This window comes from Lissotriton vulgaris, chromosome 3_1, assembly GCF_964263255.1.
Source record: "Lissotriton vulgaris chromosome 3_1, aLisVul1.2, whole genome shotgun sequence".
NCBI classification, from domain to species: Eukaryota; Metazoa; Chordata; class Amphibia; order Caudata; family Salamandridae; genus Lissotriton; species Lissotriton vulgaris.
Window position 1 is genome coordinate 51,698,455 of NC_141689.1, and position 20,004 is coordinate 51,718,458.

The following is a 20,004-nucleotide window of genomic DNA, read 5'->3' on the forward strand; positions in this document are numbered from 1 at the left end:
TTAATTCTTATTGAGACTTGGATGACTTACCAATTACCCAACATCATGCCACTCAACAGCCATCTATTGGAGCAGGAGGCATGGGTCACGTACACAGATCTATCTCTTGGTCACAATTTGTCCTCACATTCTCAGGCAGGTCACAATCAATCAATCAGATGGAACCCCAGCAAGCAATAGACATGGTAAGAAATTAAGTTATGGAAATCTTTAGGCGCAAGGATAGACAGCAGAGGCAGGTGCACAACTATGCAGGAGGGAGTTTTTGAACTTACCAGCTGAGGGCCGGTTCCCCCCTCAGAATGCCATATGATTGAGCTTTCATTGATGACCAGTCTATCACCTGGTGATGCCGAGGCGTCAAAACTTCCCACTTGGATTCCTTTGATAGTTCTATTCTGAAAGTAAATCCAGTTCATAATATCATATTTTCCTAATACTTCTCCTGTTCCATCCAACTTTGTCTCATCCCCATCAGACGTCTTAAAATGCACCTCACGGAGAAACCTGTTCAGCTGATGAAACAAAACTTGGCACCAATGAAAAACATATTTTACAGTAAGATCAGTAGAGGAAAATTTCATCCAAACTCACAGAAAGTTGAAATAGTCACACACACAGAGATTTCAGTTTCACCTACCTCAATGTACAATAATCTGCGTTTGCCATAGCAATGACAATTAAACAGCTGTATTCAAAGTTCAGGCTGCAATCAAACCTTCATATTGACTTAAAAATGAAAGTCTCACTTTAGTTGTTCTGGCTGCTGGAATCATATGTGCATTTTCTGATCATAGTCTAGTGGAACATTGTTCTTTATTACATCTGTGACATAAAACAGGTGAGCATCTTTGTCCAGTGGTGGGTTTGAGCCTCAAGAGACACAGCACAGAGCCTTAATCTCTTTGGTATGGTTGGTACCACCCATATTATGTCCAGAGAGGATCTAGGATTTTGTGATTTGTGGCCCCACAAGGCTTTGAAGAAAAATGACTGCATACTATACAATTAATTATTTATTTAATTAAATTACTTATTTACAACCATATCTAGTTATTGTGCAAATCAGACTCACTGGGGTGGCAGAGTGGTTTAACTAGAAAAATAGGTAAAATAAATTTACATTTATGACAGCAACTAGGCAATACGGTATAAATGTATATACGGTTTTCCAACCATGATCCTAGTTTATAGTTTGGCAGACAGAGGACATTATCTCAACCATGTTTGCAAACTATGTCCCGCCAAATGTAGAGATTCCACCTGCCCAGCTTGATGATGGTTCCTTTCAATGTACAAAGAGTTTGGCAAGGGTGCACTATCAGGTTTGATGTCCATCCACCAAACATTCTATTTTTGTTTTCGAACAAAAAAGCTGCTAAATGGATGTTTGTTTCAGAAATATATTTTCCCATAGTATGAGTTTGCTTTATGTCCCTCATTACCAGATATTTCCCAAGTGCCAAAGTACAGGAAGAAGAATACATTACAAAGCTCACCCTAAATAAGTTGCCACCTATCCATCGTGCTATAAGAAGATATTTTCCCTTGCTAAAGACAACAAAGCCATCATCAAGGAAAACTTACCGTCTGCCCATCCATAAATGAGAATGGTGGAACTAGGGTTTTTTGTCGCGGGGTACACCACCATGATTGTGATGGAATAACCTGCCCTCTAAAGTTCAAAACAGGCCTGATGACATAACATCTTATGTGACCCTGAATAGATGTTCTCATATGTCTAGGTAGATCTAGAGTGTTCTTGAGAAAGGTTTGTTGTAGTTGACATCAGGACCCAGATAGGCAGTTTTCATATATCCATCCTGATCACAAGTGGGAGAAACTGCAGGAAAACCAACTCTTTAAGCTCTTGTTTGAAGTTCTTATGAAAAGGATATGTACTAGTGGCAGAGGAACTGCATTCCACAGTCTGAGAGTACGAAGTATGCATTTCATATAGATCATAAGGATGAGATACTAATTGAAAAGGGTTCCCCTCCCAATTGATAAACAGTGGAGCACCCCCGAGGATGGATCATCACACCATTATGGACACTTCCTTGGCATATCCTTTTAGAAGAAGAGTGTTGATTTGTTCCAAGGGAGGGTCGTCAGTAACTGCTGCATCTGAATGAGGTTACATCTCCTGCAAGTTACATTGGCCTTCAAACATTCTCTTTTGACTCCAGTCTTGCTAAAACATTTCAAATGTTCAATACCTTTGCTACTCTTCTCTCTACACTTGCCAAGCCCCTCTTTGCCTTGCATTAAGCTGGCAGCACATGTTGGTTCTCAGAGCACCAGTCATGATGCAGGTAAGATAAGGTTTCACAGGTATGGAATTTGTTTTGTAAGTACTCACATCTGATCATCATGTGACTCTTGCAGGCTCTTCGGGCCACAGTGCCACAATAGTGCTTGATTTTCCTAACCATTACATAACTCTTATAAACTCCATGTGGGCTCACCTACGTGTATTATCTAGGTTTGGGTGATAAATTCCATTCCACAGGTGGAGTTATTGGAGTTGTGGTGTGTAAGCTGGATGGCAGAGTTTTTTCTTGTGTGTGACTTGGCAATAGTAAGGTGGTGAGTGAGATTCGGTGTCCCTCAGCACAAGTTCTGGTTGCTAGAGGGGCCCTGGGTGAGATATTCTCAACATGGGAGGTTTTGGATGGTCACATCCATGTGCAATGATAAATTTGCAGCTCGAGCAGAAAATCTACTTGAGTTGCAGCAAAATCATCTCGGGAAACAGTGCCATTTACAATGATGTTTCTATGCAGAACGAGATCACACACCAAAAATAAGGTCACATTTTTTTACTAATCTAACCTGCTAATGTCCACATCCTTGCAGAGTCACTTTCAACTTTAAAAAATGCCTGTCTGATCAGGACATACATATTCATATTTATGCATTTTGGGTAAAGACCAAGCAAAATAGCTGTTTGATTTAAATAACTACAAAAGAAGTTGGGGTAACCATTTTTATGTTCAAGTTGACCCTTGACCAATAATGAGATAGGAGGCAAGATGGCTGTGTTTCCTTTCAAGAGTGACTATTTCCATGGTATTAAGATCCTGGCTTCACCATGTACTACTTATTTGTACTCTATGTCTTTCACTTCTCAGGGACGTTAAGTAAGCAGCCTTGTTGGACTTGTCTCTTTTTGCAGAGTCATCCCTGAATTTTTTGCCTTCCTCCTATATTTTGTCTGACCTGTTTTTGTTGGTTTTATGACTCTGGGCACTTTACCACTGCTTAAAGCCGGGTCTGGTGGCTCAGTGGACTAAAGCAGCCACTTCACGGACCTGTGTTTGACCTCATGGTCACAGATTCAAATCCTAGCAAGTCCACTCAGCCTTTCATCCATCTGAGGTCGATAAAATGAGTACCATTGAGTTGGGTAACAATAAACATCTGTTATTCAGCGCCAGGACACCTACGGGTAATAGTGCGCTTTACAAGTACACCTGTTATGTTATGTGATCAGTGCTAAAGTGCATATGCTCTCCCTATTGTAAATCAATGTATGGATTAGTGACTCCATGATTGGCTGATGTGGTTTACTTGTCAGACCCTAGTACAGTGCACTTTGTGTGCCCAGGGCTTGTAAATCAAATGCTGCTAGTGGGCTTGCAGCACTGGTTGTGCCACCCACAGAAGCAGCCATGTAAAATGTGTGCACATGCCATTGCAGAGCCTGTGTGCAGTCTGGTACTGCCATGCTGACTGGGCAAGTGCACCCACTTTCCAATCCCTAAACCTTCAATTTTCTTCATATCAGATACCCCTATGGTAGGCCCAGGGCAGGGTGCATTGTAAGTATAAGGTAGGACATGCCCTGGTGTGTATGGCATGCCCAAATAGTGAATTACAGTCGTTTTTCACTATTGCATAGCTACCTGTTCTCCATAGGCCAGAATGGGCAGTCAGATTATTACATTTTATAATCTTAACTGACAGAGGGAACATGGTAGAAATTCTAGTTTAGTATGCCTGAACTCGCTAGGATGAAATGCATCTTTTAGTGAAGTTGGTTTTAACATTCTGTGTTTGGAAATACCACTTTTAGAAAGTAGGTATTTTCTTGCCTAACTAGCCAAGCCTGACTAGGATGTTTATTCCTTGTTTCAAGTTTGAGTGACAGGGCTGGGGCATTCCAGGAGACAGGATGAGTTAGCCCAGTGTTGAATAGAGAGATATGCATTTAGATGGGAGGGAGGAGTTGCACCTGGGACCTGAATAGGACTATGCCTGCCCCCCACAGTGCTGGCTCCACCCCGTGTGGTGCATCTGATGTCTCTGTGAAAGGAAAGAAGGAGTCATGTAAACAGAGTGCTCCAGAACTGGTTTGGACTGGACAAAGACCCCTCTGCCCTCAGAGGACAAAGGAATTTGGGGTATAATTATTGGGACCCTGATCCCAAGAACTTAGATCACTTTTGGACTACAAGAAGAAACTTTTGTTGAGGAGAGGAACCCGAAGAAACTGAAGGGAGACTATCCCTAAGCTGAAGTGCTGGTTGGGGGATTGGCCTGCAGTGGTTGCCTGACTGCCAAATAAAGGAGAAAGGACTTTGTGTGCACGGAGAAGCGTGCCACTGTCGGAGGAGCTGCTGTCGCATCTTGAATATCGCCACTGTAGTTGTCACATTGTGCAGAAGCGTCTCGCAACGTCGTAGAAGAGTGTCACAGTAAAAGCTGTTGTCATCGCTTTGTGGAACAAGGCATTCGCGGCTGCAGCTGACGCTCCGAACCGAGACTTCTCGCATCATCAGAGAAGCGTGCCACATGTGGAAGATCTTCATGTCTTTATTTCTTTGCACTGGAACTTTGCCGCATTTCCATCGCGGCAACACTTTTGTGTGGAAGCGCAACGCATCGTAAGGTATATTGACTCAAAGTGTAGCATTTTAAGAAATGAACAGAACTAAGCTAAATTTACCATTTAAAGTACAGTATTGTGGATTTTTGTCATTTATGGTCTTGTAAAATATACATATATATATAAAGAATACTTATTTTTGATATAAAACCTGTGTGGTGTCCATCTGTAGTGTTGTCCCTTGATTACTGTATGTGGTCACAAATGCTTTACATACTGTCTCTGAGATAAGCATGTCTGCTCGTGCCAAGCTACCAAGGGGGTGAGCAGGGTTTATTTTAGGAGTGTACCCCCTTACCCTGACTACAGGCAAGGGTCCCTATTTGTCACAAGTACCTACCTGTGCCAACTAGAGACCCTCAAATCTAACAAACCTCCTTTCCCAACAGATATTGCTGAACATTAGGGTGCCTGGAGTAGCTCAAGTGAGGGATACGTCAGCATGATTCTCGCATGGGGAGCCACAGAATAGTTAGTCAGGATATATCCAGAAACTGGCAGAGGGTATAATCAATGGCACAGTCTCTGAGGTTAGAAGATATTAGTGTATGACCCATAAAAGCTGTGCCAAAACTGAGGATGCCATGCTGCCAACTAATTCTCACAGCACTAACTTCTACACTCCCTGTTGGGGGTGAAGTTGCTTCTGCAGTATAGCTGTGGGTATGTGACCATGTCCTGGCTTCTGCTGATCTCTCTTAACAAGATTCAAAAAATAAGAGAGGGACCCCTTAGTAATGTCAAGGGAAGTGAGTTACTATTACCTAGGCAAGAAACAGTTCCCTTGGCCCAAATAATTTCCAAATACAATAGTCAAACAAACACATACAATGTTCAATATACAAGTACTATATCATTAATACATTTTATTCAAAAGATTAAAAAAAAAATTCTAGGGTCTTCATTCCATGGTATAAAACAGTTAAAAATACATCATGTTATACAATTTATAAAAAAGATCAATTCTCTCTTCCCACAAATGTTCCTATTGTAACACAAAGAAATATATAATAATTCTTTTCGTAACAAAATCTGATTATGACCAGCATAAGCCGTTGTTTAGCTGTGCGCCCATATAGCTTGGGGAGAACCTCTTTGCTCTTGATATCGGATGTACGGCAATAAAGATCTCCAGCCCGTACGGATTACCTACATCCAATATCAAGAGCACCCCGGTTCTCCCCAAGCTATAAGGGCGCACAGCTAAACGACGACTAATGCATAAAAGCAGCACATTAGGGAGCTCAGGAAACTGGTAGCGTACTTTCATCCTATGCGCACGGAACATGATTTAAGCTGGGTGATTAGAACACGCAACTGACTGCAAGCAGGGTGCAGATACAAATAGGAATACTCCCTGAAGTTTAACCAATAGGGAGACGGAACAAAACAAACAGATTCCCAACTGATGTGGGTACATCAAGGGAAACACAGCAATATTGAAAACCAACAATGAGTTTCAATTCGGAAGGAGGATCAAAGACATAACAGTGTGCAATATATGAACAAGGGGCATAAAGTTTTGGTCTTGATAAAGATGGAATTAAAATCTGGATACCATCGAAACGTGTCAACGCTGAGGTGAACACAATTCAAGGATTAACCCAATCTAGTTGAATGATGATGGGATCAAAATATTAAATAGGAGGTTTCAGAATCCATTTTGAATGTGTATGAGTATTTGACAAGGGGTTACGTCATACTGTTGTTTTGTCTCTTTTCTTTTTATGCTGGTCATAATCAGAATTTGTTATGAAAAGTATTATATATTTCTTTGTGTTACAATAGGAACATTTGTGGGAAGGGAGAATTGATCTTTTTTATAAATTGTATAACATGATGTGTTTTTAACTGTTTTATACCATGGAATGAAGACCGTAGAATATATACATTTTTTAATCTTTGAATAAAATATATTAATGATATGCTACTTGTATATTGAACATTTGTATGTGTTTGTTTGACTATTGTATTTGGAATTTATTTGGGCCAAGGAAACTGTTTCTTGCCTCTCTTAAGGAGATGACATGCCTGGAAAACGTCATAGAGGGGCACCTACCCCATTCTCGATCTTGCAATTAGTCTGAGAATACCTCACGTCAAAAGGAGAGGTTGATTGTAGCACAATGTAAAACTGTTTTGTGACCAGTCTATTTCAAGTATAAGTGTGCTTATCTGGGAAACTGAGAGATTATGTATCAATACATCTTTAGATTATTTTTTCAGAACAGAAAGAAGAAAGATGCACCATCAGTGGTCTATCTCATAGGTGTTCTTTTAGCCATTTAATGGCTGTTCTGCTGAGCCGAACCGTCCTCAGATTTTCCAGAAGCTGTGAAAAGGATGCAATAACACCAAGGCTACAGACGAGTCCTGGTTCTCTAGCCTTTGTAAGTAGTTCATTACTGAAACCAGGAAACTGTTCACTTGTTCAGTTACTTGTTGATAATTGTGTCTCTGATTTTTAATAGGAAGGGAGGTGTGATGAGGCAGAAAAAGGTTGGTCCATCAGGGTTTCTTGTAGGTTTCTTTAAGAGGGCCATTACCCTGGTAGATTCCCCTCTTCACTGGAACGCTACAGGAGCTAATTGAATTACTGATTTGTTGCAGAGGTAGTGTGGATGTATCTGCTTGCTCGACTTGAACCATGAAGGGGGAAATTGGCAAGTCAGAAAAAATGGAGCTAGCTTCCAATAAAACAGTTCTAAGGAAAGAGGCTCAAAGGAAAATAAAACTGGGATGTCAATGCTATCAGAGCATATAGATGGGATAATCACTGTTTTGATATGACCCACTCTCCCATTTTTGAGACCCAATGTAATCTTTGCCACATTATCCCAGATGAAATTGCTCATTGTATTGCATCGTTCCTAGGAGTACTCAGTTAGTTTTAAATTTCAAGTAGGTGTCATTAGTTGTAACAAACAACTCATTCAATTCATTCCTAGCTGTGATAATATTTTCAGCAAAATAGTTGGATTTGGCTGCAGAAATGTTCTACTTGTAGGCTAGAAGCTACTTTGTTTATTTAAACGTCTGGATGACAAAGTCTTCTGCATGGCACAATACATGTACCCCTGCTCTGAGTGCTCAACCAAATTGTTGTCTAGACCCCTAGTGCTGATTTTTGTTGTCATAGGCAAACATGGATAATGTCTGTTTGCCCTGTGATAGGCTTGTCTCACAGATTGCAGACTTGTTGGACTGAGAGAGGCACCAAAAGAGATACCCTCATAATGGGGATGGGCTATCGCCGTCACCAAGAGATAAGCAGCATTAGCACAGTGCTGGTACCATACCGTATAGTGAGCAGTAGTTGTGAATAGTTCCTTTTTCACTTGTGTCAGTGGAGTGAGGCCTACAGACTCACTTACCGTTTTTAGAGGTTCCACAGCTGTGTGCTTAACTCACTATAGGCCTACATCAGTTAAATGTAGAATGCTGCGCAGGAGTGGGGAGTCTCCATTGTATGTGTGCCTGGGAAGGGTACAGTGTGGGATACAGCAATACTATTCAGTACAAGCATGGCGAGTGCATGTTCTAAGGGCATGTTTGCCTGCAAGGAATACATTACATGAGATATGTAGAGCTGTGCAGTGCATGCACAATGAACGCATGTGCTATGTGTGTATAATCCAGGTAGGGTAACATGATGTACAGGGTGTACATAAAGAGTGGGTGCTCTGGCAGTCTGTGTGTTTGCAAATAGAACACCATGGCACCATACAGAAGGAATGCTGTACTGAGCAGTGCACATAGACGGATTGTGGGTGCAGGATGTAGGTGCACCTGGGGTGGCACAATACATTGAGGTGGCAGTACTGGACAATATGTGTACTATGTATATGCAAGTGTGCTTGCAATGGTACAAAACATTGAGGACGCTGAGTTCTATTTGGAAAAACCAAGGCGTATCTGTTGGAGTCATGAGGATAAGAGGATTCCCCCCAAGACAGACTTGTGTATTGCTGCAAACCTCTGAGCTAGGTGGGATACACCGGAGGTAGTGAAAGAGACACTTACCCTGTTTACTACAAAAGGCTGTTCTTTTATTTTGTGATAGATCACAAGGAAAGGGATTAAACAGATCTCAGGAAAGAAATCGGGCTGATAGGGAATCATAAATAGTAGGTCTAGATGCCCAGGATTAACCTTTTGATATGCATATCCCTATGACTGGCATCCTGATGAGAACTCTAGTCACTACAATGGTCTGTGTTGTGGGGCTATCAACTTTAACCCCTTCCATGCTGATGACGAACCCCAGCCCTCATGCACTACGGTGCTCATGTGCTGATGACGGCTGGGGTTCGTCACGGCCCACCCCCTGTTCGTGCTGTTTACAGCACACCAGGGGAATCGCAGCCGCATGGAAAGGGTTAAAGTCTCTACAGAGAAGAGAGAGAAAAGTGTACACTTTAAAAAAAAAAACCTTAAAACATGAAAGACCAAGACATTTTCTTTGAACTCTGCAGGCCTGGGACAGTCAACATCTAAATTGAATTTTATAACACGCTTAGGTCCACGGACAGTTTGCTCACAGAAAACTTGGATATGCACCGATTTTATGTAAGAGAACAACTTTGTTTATTCCTGTGAATCAAAACCTTCTGTAAAAGGCGGCAGCAGTAAAGGTACAGTTATTTTCCTCAGTTGTGACATGAATTGGAATACAAGGTGTCCATTCATCCCTCACACCTTTGTCTCTGCTTAAAGTTATCTCTGCGCAAAGTGACAGGTGGGCTGACTTCAACCTTTTTGTTGATAAATGTCTATATTCCCCATGGGAGGACTTATGCCACCTTGTTGATTCAATGCTTCTCTTTGAACATAGTATTAGTCTTTCAGAAGACTGTCCTTTGATTATTATCAGGGTAGCCTTTAATGGAAAAATCTGAATTCTGGCAATCCTATCCTTGAAAATTCCAAGTTAGATGAGGCATGGCGTATCTCTGAGACTATTTTCCCTGGAAATGTTAGGACAGAAGGGGTTTACAATTACTGGAAAGTCTTAGATCTAAAAATGAATAGTCTTGAATGATAGTTGGCCAATGGATACCCCAGCTTCCTATACCTTGTATTCCTTTAGCGGGCAATCATTAATTGATTATATGGTGGTGTCCTATCAAACATTTAGACTTTGTACACAATTTGAGGTAATAAGGACGGATTTGAATGATCATCATATTCTCTCAGTGGCTATTGATTTAGAGCTTAAGGCGCTCAACTACTGGAATTCCAGGAAAGATGCAGTAGTTTATAATGGCAAACATAAGCACACTTTTTGGTCAAGTAATAAGATACTGAATTTGGCCTAATATGTTAAAAAGGTGAGTTTAGGCTCTCCTGGTACCTCTCTAGATAATCCTATCTCTTGGTTTTAAAAGCAATTGCCAGTTTTTTTACACAAGAGGAAATAAAGATGAAAAAAATGAATTATCCCTCTATTTAAGGTCTCCTGGGCAGTAAAGAAGATGAATCATGATATAACTCCTTCGTAATGAAACAATTTATAGAGCTGTTGACATTAAAGCAAAGGCAATTTAATTGATTGAAGTGTATAAGAACTAGATTGAAGGCATCTGAGCAAAGGGAGGAGGAATATCAGAAATTGGGTAACCTGAGGAAAGCAGTTTTTCCTGTGATTTGCAAAAATATTGGGCTTTAATAGCCCAATACTGTGACTCAAGCTTTAGAGCATAGGCCATTTCTGAGTGGACTCAGTTTATTTCACAGCTATATGCCCTTAATTCCAGCTGTAAAAATCATTTGGAGTTTAGTGTGGAGGTTGATTTATTTGCGACTTAAGGTCTGCCTTCCTGTGAGGAGATAAAGGGCTTCTTTAAGGGAGCACAGCCCTCAGGGGAAATGGGGCCTGATGAGCTTCCAATATCCCTCATCAAACAAGAAGCTCCTGTATGGGTACTCTTTTTGCATCCTCTGTCCCAATATTTTTATCTGGCCGGGATCATACCATCTTCATGGAAGGGAAGTGTAGTTGTACCTTCATATAAACAAGGTCCCAAAACCTATTCCACTAGTTACAGGCAGATTGCCTTATTGGACACAACAGGAACATTGTTTGCTAAAAGTATCCTCTTTCATCTTCAGGAATGGGCATTTGGTAATAACATAATTTATGCTGAACAGGCCAGTTTTTGAAAGAACTGTGGCACCTTAGATATATTACAGGCCTCCAGATGCTGATTGAAAAGAACCTAATCGGTAGGAGTATGCCTATATATACATCTGTAATTGTTTTTTTCACGTGCCATGCACTCTGTCACTCCGACTCAGGTCTTGATGGGTGGGAATCAGGGCCTAAGCAGAGGATGTGGCATAGCAGCTAGGCCGGTCAACCTCAAACCGGGTTCAAGTCTCTGCAACAACACTCAACATCCTGTGATTCCCGGCAAATCAATTAATCTCCGAAAAAGAATGTGTCCTTATATAAAACAATTGGTGCTCATGTAAAGCGAACTGATCCCTGATATCTTTGGGTCAAGTTTGTGCGCAACATAAAACTCTGAAAAAAAGAGGAGAGAAAGAGACACATAATTGTCTGAAGCAAGGGTGCTTGCTTGTGCCCCATCTTTTCTCTCTCTTCACTTACAATTTACCATGCACAGTTAGACAGTCTAAGGGGATCCACCGAAACTGAGATTAATGCATGTCCTGTATCTTCTTTAGCCTGAAGACATTGTTTTATTGGATTTAACCCCAATTGGACTACACAGGCATCTCTCTGTGCTGGGAAACTATGCTGATGAACACTACCTCAAGATACATATCTCTAAGAACAAAGTTATGTTTTTAGGTTGCAGGGTTGCAGAGTTAGAAAGGATTTATTTTGGTTTCTTGGGAATCATAAGTTGTAAGTGGTGAAACTTTATCCATATTTAGGGAGCAGTTTTCCTAAAAATTGTTTAAACAAAGATCATATTAGTCAATGTAGAAGCAAGGCACTGTCCCAAGCCTCAGCCATCCATTCACTAAGCGCTGTGGGCATAGACAATATGCCTATGTTCTATTAGTCTGAAAAAAATTAAAACGCTGCTTTTACTGACTTAACACTGAGAAATGAAAATGCTTTTTAGGCATCAAATCTGCAATTTGAACAATTTGGTCACTCTTTTTTATTCGACTCTTCAACTGAGGTGGAGGAACAACTTCTTGCTGCACTAAAATATGGAATATTCCATAGGTTGAAGGGGAGAAGTGCCCTCTTCTCAAATTATTTGAAGGCCTTGGATTTGTTTGAAATTACTTGGAATGAGGTGGCATCTTTTCCAAAGCTTTAATTACAAATTTTAATCAAAAAATAAATTTATGAAGTGAGACAGAAAGGGGATATTCTTTTTGTGTCCAACATGCTTGGAATAAAATTGTTGTAGGGAGCAGCATGTGAGATAAACAAAAACATTATGTTACATGGATTTTAACCTATAGTGTGATCGGAACAATTTTATTATTATTGTTGAATTTTCTTCTATTATGAGTTGTCACTGGATCTTGGGAAGGGATACCAAAGGAGGAGAGGCTTTCTGGTCTGTGTTTGAATCACGTTCAAGACCTAAATCGTGTGCCCTTTGTATGTCCCCTTCTCAATTCTTTGTGGCATCTGTTGTTAAGCCTATTATTTATAAAGTGTAATATAACTTTGGCAGGACAAGCTTGGCAATGTTTATTAGTCCATGTAGCTTAAAAAGTTTGCAAAACAATGATTACATTATTTTAACACAATTTAAGTAATATTTTAGCATGTTCATATATTGCAATCCTTTTTAACTGCTTTTCACTCAGTATTTGCATTTGATGAGGGTGGTGTAAGTTCTCATGCAAGCACTTTTTGAAACAGTTTTTTTTTAAGTTGCGGACCATGATGGAGACTTGAAAGATGAGTGAAGTGTATGGTGTAGTATTTTTCTTGTGCATAATTTTCTCCCTTTTTCCTGCTAGTATTTTTTTGTCCCTTTGCACTTTAATGAGAGTGTATATTACATTGGAGTGCACTGTATTAGCATATCATTTCACTTTATTTGATCCTGGATCTTTACAGTAGAGCATGGTACCAAGACTGTTATGGTATTGTTTGCATATTAGAACGTTGTGTACATTTGTATTATTTGTGTTTCTGTATCAGTCTGCGCATAGTTCCTTCTGTTTTTATGGGGACTTCTATGGAGTTCCATACCATAACAAATTAAGTGAAAGTGAAGTACAGTGGGGCAAAGTCTTCCTTCAAAGTCTGTCCACACCACTGCACTTTGCAGAGGGTTGTAAGATATCAGAACTGCCACCTTATGATTCTACCCCATGCCTCTCTTCCACCTGCCTACACCACCCGGTCTTTCAAGTTCTTTTTCATCTTTTTCATCCCTGCTTCCTCCGTTTGGCACTGTTTTCCCATTTCTATATTTTGACTTCTTTCTCCCTTACCTGTGGTTCAAAGACTGATGATGAAAAATAAGTGTAAATTACCAAACTCTGGCTGTAAAGTTCCCACCACCTCTACCCACCTGCATACATTAGGTGATGTTTGCTTCCAAGTTTGCTGAATACACTATTTACGACAATGTCTTAACATATGCTACTTCAAAACAATACAATATACTTTGAAAAAATATATACAAGGAATATCCTGCAGCATTCGCCTCTGTCTGCATTTGATAAATACACACCTTCCAGGACTCCCCCTCTTGCTTCAGGGTTCTGACTGTGCCATCAAATCCAAGGAATGCGGTAGATGAGATCATGTTGTGTAAGGCGTGTGCCAAGGCATAGACAGCTGTGTAAAGACTGTAAGTAAATCTAAACTCATCAAAGATGGATGGGTCTAGACCACGAAAAGTCTCATTCTCAGAGCACAAACGATAATTGAGAAAGGTTGGGCTCTTTGTGTTTTGTCTGCCTTCTATTTGACACTGGAACATAGCTTGCCACATAAAATCCAACTGAGCATCGCCCAGAAACCTAGATGGGTTAACATCATTGAAGAAGTCTTGAAATCCAATAATTTCTCTTTTTCTGATTGAAAAAATGAGGCTTCCATTCATTACTGTCAAGGCATCTCTGAAGGCGGGGCCTGAAAGGAAAGACATAATCGCTGACCCAATCCAGATTTTATGAGGAGTTCCTTCCCAGTCTGTGTTCATGAAATATTGTGTGATGGTTATTGAGCTGCTGTAAAGTATGATCACATTTGCTGTGGACTTGTTGATGACATCAATGATTGTCTTCACCTTACTAAATCCTGCTTCAGTAACATCAGTGGGGATTGTGTAGGCGAACGCCACGCAACCGCCATTCTGTGCGATAATCTTCCTCAGCTCTAGCCCCGCACGCTCACCCGCATCATCTTCCGAGGTCAGGATCCCAACCCATGTCCAGTCAAAATGTTTTAACAACTGACCAATTCCTTCAAACTGGGAGAGCTCACTTGGGACAGTCCGGTGAAAGGATGGGAATCTCAGTTTATCCGTGAAAAGAGAATCTAGAGCACCATAGCTGATCTGCAGGGAAAAATGAGAATACAGAAAATGTCTTTAGTGAATGTCTTTGAAAATCAAAACAAATCAAACACATATTGAAAATACAATAGGTTTGGCTTTCGTATGGTAGATGTAAAGATAAACAAACAAGAGCGGAAATGGAAGGCCAAACCATGCTTTGTAGAAAAAGAGAAGCATGAGGGCCTCGACTGGTTTACAAGTAGGCCAACATGCTGCCTAAAGCATCCTTCTTCTTGGAGAACATCATGTCTCCTAGCAACTCTTCTAACTCTTCTAAGCAGCTGTTTAAAGAAGTGAAGGAAATGTCTGATCCTCCGACTCAGCATATTTCATCACACAATTTCTGTGATAGAGTAGCATTCTATTTTTGGGACAAAATTCCTAACATCTACTTGGACTTTAACTAGCCTTTGGCGAGTGATCTTCTTCCTGAAATTCCCACTCCTCGCCCTTATTTTAATCTGCTCTCCGTTTTTCCCACTATGCATTTCAGCAAACTAAAGGCATATTGCTGAGTATAAAAATCTGGATTTCCCTCTGATCCCTGTTTTCCCAAAACTCTACAGTTGGTCCAGGACCTTGTTACAGATTTCTTGCCGAAGGTGTTTAACCTTGTGCTCCAATCCTGAATCTTTACCTCTACCTGGAAGGAAGCAATTGTCACTCTGTTATTCAAGAAATGTAATTCAGACCCTGACTATATGAAACATTTCCGTGTTATCTCCGTTCCTGGGTCCCGCCAAGATCTTAGAAACGTTTATTAATCAAGACTTGGTCAAATTCATTGATACCCATGTATCCTTGACCCATCACAAAATGGGTTTACGAGTCACCACAACACAGAGACTTTCCTTATTGTGGCGGCGGATAGCAACCGCTGCCAGGTTGATCAGGGTGAGGCAGCTATCTTAGTAATGATTGATTTGTCCGCAGCATTTGATACCATCTCACCTATGAGGATGGTCCAACATCTGCATCAAGCTGGTGTCAGTGGGTCAGCCATGAATCTTCTCCACTTCTCTCTATCCAATAGAGTTTATATTGTCAGCTGTGGTGGTTCCAAGGTGAAGGAGTTCAGCCTTCCCTGTAGGGTACCTCAGGGCTCATCTTTAAGCCTGACCCTCTATAACCTGTATATGGACCCTTTGGCCATATTGGTGCTTTCATTTGGATTTCAAGTGCCTTTTGCATGCGGACCATATACAATTTATTCTATCTATTTCTAACAACCTTACCTCTGTGGCGGAAAAGTTAGACCAGTGGATGTCGAGCTTCAGTGGTTGAATGAGGGGAAATTCCTTAAAACGTAATGCTGGCAAGACTGAGGTATTACTGTTTGGTGCTCAGCATTTCATCTGGGCCAATATTTGGTGACCGGCTCGTTGCAACAAACCTTGGTGTCTTCTTTGACAATACCCTGAGTTTTGACACACAGGTCAGTCACACTACTAGCACATGCTTCCTCATTATAATGACTCTGAAAAAGAATTTCTCTTTTATTCCCTCGGAAGTGTGCCAATCAGTCATTATCGCTCTTGTCACCTTAGGTTTGGATTATTGCAATGCATTGTATCTTAACATCAAAAGCTCCTCCCTGAATAAACTACAGGTTGCAAGGAATAATGCTGCCTGACTCATACTTAACATCCCCAAATAACTCTTGGTCAGAGATGGAATTCTCTCCCTGCACTAGGTCCTAGTAAGAAAATGGATCACCTTCAAGGCTCTTTGTTTGGTCTTTTTTGCTCTTCATCGGAAAGGCCCTTGCCAATTGAATGCTCTCTTCCACTAGTGTACTGCCAGCAGAATTCTTAAATCTTTTCGAGATAAGAAGGTGATAATTCCCAGATTACAGAAAGCAAGATGAAGAGGGCACTCCATCTCTGTTACTACGGCCAAACTGTGGGACACCCTGCTTAATCAAATCTTTGAAATAGACTCTTTCCCGGTTTTTAAAAAACATCCAAAAACATGGCACTTTTCATCATAGACTCTTGCATTTACATCCACGTTGCCCCTGACTGACTGAGTGCCATGCTCCTGCGCTTTGACACCTGCAGGTAAAGTATGCTCTACAAATTTGTTTAATTACACTCCAAACAACATCCAGGGCCACATCACAAATAAAGCATGATCAAAAATGTTTTTTTAACAATTTTTGCCGCATATTCACAGAGGATCATTTAAAAAAAATATAAGCACTGTCTCCCACAGTTGGCTTCAGGATAGCTTAACATCGAGAAGATTCCAAAATTAATTACTGTGAAAGAGTCGATTTTGTCTTAATGAGTAGCACACTAGCCTGGATCCCTGCAATTCCCTCGAGGTAGTTAACATTGCAGTGGGATAGTTTCATCGAAAGATATGTGCAGATATTTCCTGTGAACCTGAACACCACCAATAGTGCAGTACTGTTTAACCATTGCATTCTGGGCCTTGTAAACTGCAATTATCAGAAGACGAATACACTAGGAGTGAGGGAGATACACACATGTGTTACCTGGATACATGGAAACTTAACGTTCAGATCGGGTAGACAGAGGAGGAGTAATGGCTTACAATGTGTATGGAAAGGGAACAATTTAAATACAGTTGCTGCATGTAAATTAAACACAAACATGCAACATGTAATGGAAGAAAATTGTGTAGTAGCTACTTTGTGCAAGAAACTATAACTCATGCCCTAAGATAACTATAAGTCCCAGCCACACCATCTACTGCTATTTACCCCACATATTACATCACTCATGATATTCTCTATGACATCATTGATAATATCACAGCAACATTTGCAGCAAAATTGTTGGTGTGAAAACTGTGCATGGTGGGTGCGCGAGTTATAGTTACCTTAGTGCACAAATTATAGTTTCTTTAGAAAACTACATCTATAGCTGCTAAATTTCTATGGTTTTGTGTGTGTACAATCTGAACCTAACTATCCCCGTAACATTTGTTTTTTTGTTAATATATATACAAGGTTGTGTGGCAGTTTGTATCAATACAATTAATCTGAATAACACAGTTCTGGAGTGCGAGTCCTTTGTGTTCAGATACAGAATATGAAGTTTCTCCTCATAAATAAATGTATATTACCTACTGGTGGTCGCCAATAGGCAGTTATTTGTAGGACCTAGTTACAATAGTGCAGTTATTTTTTGTTTTGCTAAACACTTTGGCACCGTATAACGAATCTTCATAAAATTTCAAAAACTAGATTGCCACTCACTTAGGCTGCTGTCTGGAAAGTGTTGGGGTGATTTGTTAAGTTCGGGATGAGTTTCATATTTCTTTGATTTCTCTATCTGTGGACAAAAAACAGTTGACCACCACCACTTCTGTCTTTGGCAAGTGTTGGGGAATACCAAGGAAGCATGTGGGAAATGTTTCATTTATTTAACAAAGGTGTCCTTCATTAGGATTTCCAGCCCCACCCCACTAATTGTTTCTAGGTCGTGACCACCACCGTGCAAAATCATGAGGTCTGGACGTTGGGAATCTGCAATGATGTCAACCAAAGGAAGCAAGTGATGCAACTTTAGCCCTCTCTGGCTACATTAGGTAAACCCAAGTACCTGACAATGTCACTGTTTCTAGCAGTCTGTCTGGCTCGAAACACAAAACTATAACCCACAATACAGAGTCTGGCTATTTTTGGAGACAAGCAGGAGTAGCACACAGGAAAAGACTGCAGCAGAATGAGGCAGTTTTAAAGGTAAAAATGGAGCACCTAAAATATAAAAGAACATATTTGATGGGATGGTGAAGATGTGCAGGGAATGTGCACCTTCTAGACAGAACAGAAATAGAAAAAATGGAAGGGAGGTTAGATGAGGACATTAAGTAAAACATAGTGAGCAGCAAAGGAGGAAAAGGAATTGCTCCAATGAAAATATGGTTATTTTATTAAGCCAGTATTAATGAATGTGTTTGAATTACATGTGGCTGCTTCTTTGTAGTATACAATTAAATAGCATGATATCTGTACCTACTCACACAGTCAGGAATGCAGGTACGCACCCAGTTACACTTCCACAAAAGCTCTTATGTACCCACCACTCATATAGCCAGACAGTGGGTGACACACTCAGAAACACAGTAATAAAAGCATTCACACATCCATTAACTCACCTGTACATTCACTTACATAGTCATTTACACACCCATTCAGGCAGTGTCACACCTACTCACATACCTATACAGCCATTTGTTTACCCAACACTCAGACTGTTACGTACACAAGCACTTCCACACCCATACACTCAGTTATTCACCCAGTCACCCACCCATATAGCCACTCACATACCTATTTACAAACTCAAACAGCCTCTCACACACTGAGACAGACAGAGGCAATTCCACATCCACTCACATACCAACACAATAGTTATGTATAATCAACTAATAGAGGCAGTTGCACACCCAAACACTCACTAACACATTCAGTAACCAATTCATACAGCCACTAAAGTACCCATTTAGAGACTTATCCAGTCACTTGCACATCTAGTGAAACATCCACACAGGCACTGATATAATCACTCACATATCTACTCAACCACTCACTCAGCCAGTCACCCACATGTTCAGCCACTGATATACCTATTTATACAACCATGATTAGATACACAGCTGTTACACACTGACATAACCACTTATGTAGCTACCTACTTGGCCAGAGTATGCCAACTATTAGTATGTAATGTAAAGTGTTGAAAGAGGAGGATTTACAATGCAGAGAAAGGCTGATAGAAGAAATAAACAGAAAAAAATGTTCTATATACATAAAAGTGAAAGTGAAAAGGACATACTAGATGTTGTGGAAAAAAAGGAGCGGCTGCTTGGTATCCTTAAAACAGCATGTAGAAAAATACAAAATGTGGAAAAACTTTCAAATAAATTTAAGAATATTAAAGGAAAACACCTACTTTGGGAAAGAGGCAGAAATAATTTAAAGAAATTCAAATGAGAATGTTTAGAAGTAGGGAAGTACAAAATTTGGCATAAAACATGAAGCAGCATTAAAGAACGGCAGCACTGAAACAAAAACATTATATTGACAGTGTCATTGAAAAAGAGTTTGCCCTGACGTGCAAATTGTTAATTTTGATACTAAACAGAATAACAACACTGGATAAAACAGTGTTGGTTGTGAAGAAAAGAAGCTAAGAAATAGGCTCATTACTAAAAGTAAGTTTTTTCAAAATGCTCAAAGCAGAGGCTTTGTTTATTGAAGTAAGCTACTTACGGCAGAACACATTAGTGAATGCAGTTGAAAAAAATTGGACAGTACTATGAGATACAAAATGGTACTGCCATTGCAAAAGAGAAGATGGTTCTTAGAAATGTAGAGGAAGAGATAGGTGTAGAGGTACAAGGAAAGCGTAGACATGCCCCTATGTATAAATGGACTGTAGTAGTGTGTGTAGTGTTCGCCAGGAATCAATTGATATATTAAGAAACTTTCTACGTCAATTTCCAGAGAAAAGTGTTAAGCGAAAAAATAAAATATTGCAAGTATTAGATCGATGCAAAGTTAGGAAATATTTTAATTTACAAGGACACTCACTGGTGTGCCTATCCAGGAAAGTATGCCTGAGTTAT

At 40.3% G+C, this 20,004-nt stretch overlaps 2 protein-coding genes across 2 annotated transcripts in view; both read right to left on the reverse strand.

Annotated features, from left to right (window-relative positions):
- The window catches only part of LOC147725925 (vomeronasal type-2 receptor 26-like), a 217,270-nt gene extending 216,851 nt beyond the window's left edge, over positions 1-419 (reverse strand). The window contains exon 1 of the mRNA XM_086963391.1: positions 287-419. Coding sequence (XP_086819517.1) covers positions 287-419 — 133 coding nt within the window. The remainder of the gene's footprint in view (positions 1-286) is intronic.
- Positions 420-1,810: 1,391 nt separating this feature from the next.
- Positions 1,811-20,004, reverse strand: part of LOC147725926 (extracellular calcium-sensing receptor-like) — a 62,819-nt gene continuing 44,625 nt past the window's right edge. Inside the window, exons 3-4 of the mRNA XM_086963392.1 lie at positions 13,573-14,403; positions 1,811-1,930 (exon numbers count right to left, since the gene is read on the reverse strand). Coding sequence (XP_086819518.1) covers positions 1,811-1,930; positions 13,573-14,403 — 951 coding nt within the window. The remainder of the gene's footprint in view (positions 1,931-13,572; positions 14,404-20,004) is intronic.